Genomic DNA, 7,873 nt, shown 5'->3' on the forward strand with positions numbered 1-7,873 from the left:
CATCCCTGGGAGTGTCCCAGGCCAGGTTGGAGCCACTTGGGATAGTGGAAGGAGTCCCTGCCCTTGGAAATAGATGAATTTCGAGCTCCATTCCAACCCAAACCATTCCAACATTCCATTCCATGACGCCGCGAATTTCTATCTGCTTCAATGTATTTATAAATGGGGACGCTGAAGGTGCCGCTCATTTTCCCGGAGTTAGGCATAGGATGAATCCCAGGCTGGTTTGGGGTGGAAAGACCTTAAATCCCATCCCATTCCACCCCTTCCCATGGGGCAGGGACACCTCCCACTGTCCCAGGCTGCTCCAAACCCCACAGACCAATGTGGGTTCCGTGTCCCTCCGCTTTGTCCTGTCCGAGGTGTCACATTAAAAACAAAGCCTGCCCCGTGTTGGCTGTGACAAAACAACCCCAGGGGTGATCCCTGATCATTCCTGGGATAACCCAACCTGGGAAAAGGTGCTGGAGGAGCTGTTGGCACCAGCAGGGCAGAAATGGATGTGGGAAAATAAAAGGCCCAAACATCCCTGATCTGTAATGTGGGGCCTGCAAATGTCGTGCTGCCTTCCCAAAGTTCTTTGGAATTTATTGCCACTTGTCTTTGTAATTTATTGCCACTTGGATTTGGAATTTATTCCCACTTGTCTTTGTAATTTATTCCCACTTGGATTTGGAATTTATTCCCACTCGATTTTGGAATTTATTCCCACACAATTTTGTAATTTATTCCCACTTGGATTTGGAGTTTATTCCCACTTGTCTTTGGAATTTATTTCCACTTGGATTTGGAGTTTATTCCCACTCGGCTTTGGAATTTATTCCCACTTGGATTTGGAGTTTATTCCCACCCAGCTTTGGAATTTATTCCCACTTGTTTTTGTAATTTATTCCCACTTGGATTTGGAGTTTATTCCCACTCGTCTTTGGAATTTATCCCCACCCAGCTTTAGAATTTATTCCCACTCGGTTTTGGAATTTATTCCCACTCGGCTTTGGAATTTTCCCACCCGGCTCCCAACAGGGTGGATTTACCCAGTGAGTTCCTCCCTCCGGGAGAAATCCCACACGAGCTCCTCCGGTTTTCAGGAGGATTCATGGCAGGGAAAGCCGGGGTTATTTAATCAGGAGCAAACCGCAGGAATGTAAACAAAGGATGCAGGAGGAGGACCCGGGTATTTTTAGCAAGCTGAGGGTGTGGCAGCTGCATCTGCTGGGAGTCACCCTGGTCCTCCTGGGGTGCTCCAGGGTGACAAATTCTGGCCAGCACCGGCCTCTGTTGCCACCAGCTTGCCCTGGGGGGCTGAATTTAATGGAAATTCAAATGCTCAGGGGCTGGAGTATTAACAAAGCACTATTAATGAAGTGTCTGTGCCTAATTAAGTGATGTTATCACCTGATATTTGAACAGCTGGAGTATGACAAGACATGGTTTGATTCGTCCCATCTTCTGTTTCGATGTTTAGGGTAGGAAAAGCAAAAATAGCTCAAAGATGAGGATTTGGGATTTATTTCTTCTAAATATCTGTAAATGTTTCTGCCAGAACGTTCCTTGAGAGGGCAAAACAGAAACTTTTTATGAAGAAAATAAAAGAAGATGCAAATTTAGGAAATGAGGGAAGAATAAGAATATGATGAATTGGCGCGGTCTGTGCTGGTCCTGCACTTGGGGGAAGCTCCTCTGGAGGTGGAGGGGGAAAGGCAGGGATGTCAGGGGGGATTGGGAATGGAGATTCTGCTTGCTGGAAAGGTGATGAACATTCCCTTTGCACATTCCAGGGTTTTATCAGCTGCATCGGATCTCTGCAGGATAGGAAAGGTCTGATTCCAGGACTCCTGAGCTGGGTCACATGAGGGAACTCTACACCAGGCACTTTGCCTATGGAAATCCAGCCACAACAGTCATGAATATTCTGAAACTCCTTCCTTGAGGACACTTGGAGATTTCCCAGGGAATAATTTTGCCCCTTCTGACCCTCGGAGAGGCACTTCCCATGCTGGAGGTAGTTGGGATTACAAATCTGATTAAATCAAACCTCAGGCACTGCAGGAGCTGTGAGAGGGAGGAAAACCAGAGTAAAACCTGACTTTAATCCACAGTCTGGGCCTGAGGGATTCCCATTCCTGCAGCCCTGTGGAGCTTCCCGGCGCTGCCACCACGTCCTGCACGCGCCACCTTCCTTCAGAGCCCTGGGCCCTGGGGCTGCTGAGGGAATCTGATGCCATGAAGATTTTTGCCTTTTCTTTTATACCCCTGTTATACCTTTTTACAACTTCTGTATTCCTAGTGCTTTTTGCCTACATTCTTGGACTTGTTTGTTAAGCTGAGAGATTAAACATTTTAGAAGCTTTGTAGCTGGGGATCAGTGTGCCCCAGACCCCAAGGTCCTCTCCAGAACACATTCTGTAAACTAAGATAGAACCATCAGGGGAAGGTTCCTTGGGGAGGGGGGCTCACTTGAGCCTCTCATTGGGGAATCTTTGATAGATCTGCTAATTAGTAAAACCTATAATGTTATACCCAATGCTGGGGGGACAGGGAGACACAGAGATAGACTCGGCGGGGTGCATCTCGATGCATATGACCTGGACGTGTGCACCTAAGGATCCTTAAAATAAATACCAAGGTAAAATCCCTTTTCCCCTTCTAACCATGTATGACTCTTGATTTTAAGACCAGGAAAAGGCATCAAATCCATAGCCAAATTTCACGTGGGACACGGATTCCAGGGCACTGGGGACCGCTGAGCAGCGCAGGTGTGGTGCAGACCCCAGCGGAGGTGACGGAGGAGAGGCAGCGTCCCCTCCTTGGTCCAGGGAGCAAAAATCTCCCGTCACAGACTCTGGGACAGTCCCTGGGGTGAATCTGTGGTTGCAGAGGAGAAGAGGAGGTTGTGTGGAGACTGCAGAGCACCTCCAGGTTCTGCAGGGGTTCCAGGGAAGCTGGAGAGGGACTTTTCCTCAGGACAGGACACAGGGAATGGGGTCAGAGTGACAGAGGGGGAATTTGGGTGGGATATTGGGGAGAAATCGTTCCCTGTGAGGGTGGGGAGGCCCTGGCAGAGGTGATTCCATGGATTCCCCATCCCTGGAAGCATCCTGGGCCAGGCTGGAGAGCCCTGGGACAGTGGGAGATTCCCTACTCATGGCAGGGGGTGGAATGAGAGGATTTTTAAGGTCCCTTCCCACCCAACCCGTTCCATGCTCCTGTGGGGGTGGATTGTAATTTATTAACTTTATTAACAAACCATTGCTGCAGTCAGTCCATGGGGCCATCCAAGATACTCAAAATACCCAAACATCCCAGATTCCTGCCCAATGAAACCCTGGGATGATGCAACTGCATCCCTGAGGGGAAGTGAAGTTTGGCTCCCACCACCTTGGAATTTCTGCCAACTCCTTCCCCAAGCACCGGGGCGTGCAGAAGCTGATTCCCTGAAAATCCAAACCAGCTCCTGACGAAGAAAATGCAAAATAACCATCTTGAAAAACCGCCGCTCCCAAAATCCCCATCCGTGTGTTTCTGAAGTGCAGCTGTTGCTCAACATCTGGATGTCCAAATCCAACGTGTTTGTGTTGCAATGCTCTTGTGTACAAAGATAATTAATGTTTGTGGAGCATTCTCTGTCATTAGGGGAAGGATTGTTCAGGAGCTGGGGCTGATTTACGGACAAAGCAGATTTGCAGATTTCAGTTGTGGATTCCAAGAATTTAAATGGATTCGTGTGGATAGAAAGGCCCGGGGGGGGGAGTGAGGGAGGGTGGTGGAAACGGGATTCCCTGGAAATTCCAGTGGGGGAACGTGAGCTCATTAATTCTTGGCTTAATCACTTCTCGCTATTACCAAATATATATATATATATATTTATAATCTATATTTATTTCACATTTTAAGCTGCACATCCCCACGTTGCAGATTGTCCTTGCCTGGCTTGTCCCAGGGAAGGTGACAGGTCCTGCCCGCACACGCCTGACCCAGGATTTTTGTCCTATTTTTGGGGAACAGCCTTGTGAGTCGGCTGGAAAATTCATTCCAGGGCTTCAATTAATTTAGAAAAAAAGAATCTGCATTTTTGTGCTGGGCCCAGCAGCATTTCACACCGAAATCCAGGCTGGATGAACTCTTCGAAAAGGCAAAATCTCATCAGTTTTGAGTGGTGGTTTGGTTAATGCTGATTTGGGGCTGTTGAGCCTCAGGAAAAGGCCCCAAAGTCACTGCTGGGACTCACAAGGGTTCAAAATAAAATGTAGAGGAAGAAGTTTTCCGTCAGAACTGGAGTGACAGGACAAGGGGGGTGGGTTCAGACTGAAGAAGGGGAAATTTGGGTTGGATTTTGGGAAGGAATTGTTCCCTGTGAGGGTGGGGAGGCTCTGGCACAGGTTATTCCATGAATTCCCTGTCCCTGGGAGTGTCCAAGGCCAGACTGGAGCCACCTGGGATAGTGGGAATGTCCCTGCCCATGGAACTGGGGTGGGATTGGATGATCCTTGGGGTCCCTTCCACCCCAAACCATCCTAAAAAAGCAAAACCCAAAAGTGCATCTGCATGACAGCATTTAATGGGAATGAGAAGCTCAATTTACAAGTGCAAAACTCGCTGGAAAGGATAAAATCAAAGAATTCCAGGACTTCAGGAGGGTCCACAACAAATCCCCACTCCCATGATTTTCATAGATTTGAGAAGAAGGATTTTGCAAAGAGATTTGCTCTTACAATTGCTGTAAATATTTTGATTTTGGTTGGGTTTTTTTCCCCTGGCTCGCATTAAATGAGATAAAGGCAGGAAAAGAAGCTGGGAGAGCGTTACAAGGCGGGGCTAAGCAGGAATAAAGCAAAGCAAGGAGCTACAAATTCCTAATTTTCAGAAATGCCAAGTAGAGTGGATTTATTTATTTCCTTTTTATGCTGGTTCAGCAAAATTTACAAATGAGGAGGAATTTGGATAAAATTTAATTTTGGAACCCAAGATTTTCAGTCGTATTTTTTTGGATGGATTTTATAATTTTTTATTTTGAGAGAAATTGATAATAAAACGTCCGGGTTGGCATAAAAACGAATTTATTGACACACAGCTTTTAGCAAACCAAAAAAAAAAAAAAAAAAAAAAGAAAAATAGAGATCTGTTTTTTAAAATCTTGTTTCTTGGGAAATTCTGGGCTTTGGTTCGTCCCAATTTGGAATGAGGTCAATAGAGAAATTTCAGTTTTCTCGTAGTTTGGAAATTCTAGTCCTCGGGCAGGTCTAGTGCCAGGAATCCATGGATTTATGGACTCCATGGGAACCTTGGGAGCTCGGCACTTCTACAATCCAGTATCCATAAACTTAGTCGGGCTCTGTCTGACTGCTCAGTTGTGCTTTTCAGTCTATCCACAGATATCCAGGCAGGGTTTAGGTTGGCCTGCAAGTTCCACAACAAAACAGTTGCGATAAGTGAGGAGGAAAAGGATTAAAATTCCCTAGATCCCAAAAGGAGAACCCGGGGTTAAAACCTGACCCCAAACCACACCTACCCCTAAACCCATGGGATCCCCTGGGGCCCAGGAACTTCCTGAGGTCCAGCAGAGCCGTGGATCCCACGATGGTCTGCTGGGGGAAGGTGGTGAGGGTGGGGCCGGGGTAAATCACGGAGTAGGGGGGCAGGTCGGGCTCCACGATGTCCACGATGGTGTCGGGGTATTTGATCACGCAGGTGTCGTTGCAGGTCACGGCGAAGGGCTCGGGGCACGCCAGGCCTGCGGGGAGGCAGCACTCGTGGAAGGGAGACATGGGGCAGAGGCAGAGCTGGAAAACAGCGGGAAAAGAGGGAAAAGTGAGAAAAACCATCCTCGGTCGAGCAGGAAATTTCTGTGTTAAATAGTAAGGTTTTGGTAACGTGGTTATGGGGATTTTTGGCCAATTGGGAATTCCAGAGCTCAGCTGGGAGTTGAGTGTTCGTCCAGGAATTCCAGCCGGGAATTCTTGTCCTTCCTGAGAAACCCTTCTGAACTTCCTTGTTGTCAATAAAATGGTATTTTTTAGACCACCACTATTTTAATCCCAAAAAGCTTTTATCCTATTGCTTCTCTTCCCAGGATTTTTGGTGTGTCCCTCCCACTCCTACAGCCAATGGAAACCCTACTGAAAACCACAACTCCCAACTCAATCCCAGATTTTAAACTTGGATTTCAATCCTCATTTAAATCCCAAATGTGGAGGCTGGAGCTTGTTGCCTCCTCCCACCCGGTCCCAAGTGGAACAGTGAGATCCAGGCTGGAGATCCACCCATTTTTTATGGGTCTCATTAGGGACCAGCTGGATATTTGAAATCCCAGAGCTCTTTAAACCGAGCCCGATATTGAGGCCAGATTTTTTCTGGGCATTGTTTAATTACAGATTCAAGGCCGTGCTTGCCCTGGATTGTGCCCACACGAATTGGGCAAGGAAAACATAGAGGGAGAAGGGATAATTTTCCTCACTTTATCTCCCTGAAGCTGCTGGGGAAGAAATTAAGGACTGGCAAAGTGGGGGCTTGAAGTGATTTCCTAAATAAGTTCCCACTTCACCCCAGGAATCTGCGGGGGAGACAAAATCCAGGGGGGATTTCAGACGTCTCCACCTGAACATCCCATTTTAACCTTCCCAGTCCTCAGGGAATTCTGAGGTTTTTTCCAATGAATTCAAGTCCAATCTCCTCTAGACTTGAAGGTGAGGAAAAGGCAACCACGGAGGATTTTTCCAGCGGGGTGATTTTGGCTTTGGGAAAAGAAGATTGGTCTGAGGGTTGGGATTATCGAGTGGTTCAATGCAGACAAAGAATTTGGCAGAGCTCATCCCAGAACTCCTGAAAGGAGGTGAAAAAGGAGCACTTGGATGTTCCTTCTACATTGGGAATTCAACACTAGAAATGTATTTTCACCCAAACCAGCAGTAAAGTGGCTTTCGAGTACGGAAAATCCATGTTCTGCTCTCTTTAGGATTGGGAAAATATTTAGGACAGTTTCTCCAACTTAAAAGACACCGGAGGCTCCTGGAAGACAGCTGAGGGTGGGAACATTAAATTTTTAATGACCATTTCTTTAATGACGCCGAGTCTTTAGAATATGAAAAGAGCACCATGGAATTATTGAGATCCTTTAGGATTCAGAGGGAGTTTTCTGTGCCCTCCCTGGTTTCCATGAGCTGAACTCTCCCCTCTGAAATGTAAAACTTCAATTAACTCCGAACTAAAGGATAATAGAAAGGCTCTTTCTGGAAAAAACACCCCCTCGTCCTTTCACGAGCTCACCCTGTCATTTGATATTCAGATAGCAATAATAATAATAATAGTAATAATTGATTTAAAATTCAGTAATTGAGTCAAAATTGACTTACCCGGATCACCCAAGGAGAAGAGTAAAAGAAAAGTGATTAGGAGGCTTCTACGTAGCAAATGCTTTTATACCCGTCCCCAAACCGCCTGGAGGATGTGACACCCTCTTTGCATGAAGTCTTAATTAGTTGCAAAACAAACTTTGCTGCCTGCATAACTTCTGCAAGTAATGAAACTGTTTTGCTCCCTGTTTGTGTTTGTTCCCTCTCGGAGCTTCCCAGAGCGTGCTACGCCCTCGGGGCAGGATTCACTTTGCCCTTTCAAGGGCCAGAAAAGGGCTTGATCTGCTCCTAATTAACCACATTTCAGTTATTTCAGGGCCTGATCAAGGGTTCTTTTATTTGCATTGGGTTTTCCCTCTCAGCTTCTGTGGAAGGGATTCCAGGGAGCTGCAGCGGCATCATTTCCTATCAGGGAGCAGCGTTGTTTTTATGATTTCCCAGGGTGGATGGGATTTTTTTATTCCAAAAACCCTCCCAAGGCATTAACTGTACCCCTGCACAGCTGGATATCCATGGATAAGGAG

The 7,873-nt window shown here is 46.7% G+C and overlaps 1 protein-coding gene across 1 annotated transcript; it reads right to left on the reverse strand.

Annotated features, from left to right (window-relative positions):
- Window positions 1-4,536: 4,536 nt before the first annotated feature.
- LOC108444721 (beta-keratin-related protein-like) lies at window positions 4,537-7,444 on the reverse strand. The gene is made up of 3 exons (XM_017726381.1): window positions 7,350-7,444; window positions 5,510-5,780; window positions 4,537-5,397 (listed from the first exon to the last, which is right to left on the reverse strand). Exons 2-3 carry the CDS (start codon window positions 5,763-5,765, stop codon window positions 5,363-5,365), a joined length of 291 nt encoding a protein of 96 aa, XP_017581870.1. The 5' UTR covers window positions 5,766-5,780; window positions 7,350-7,444; the 3' UTR covers window positions 4,537-5,362.
- Window positions 7,445-7,873: the final 429 nt, after the last annotated feature.

This window comes from Corvus brachyrhynchos, unplaced genomic scaffold (assembly GCF_000691975.1).
Source record: "Corvus brachyrhynchos isolate BGI_N302 unplaced genomic scaffold, ASM69197v1 scaffold350, whole genome shotgun sequence".
Taxonomy (NCBI): Eukaryota; Metazoa; Chordata; class Aves; order Passeriformes; family Corvidae; genus Corvus; species Corvus brachyrhynchos.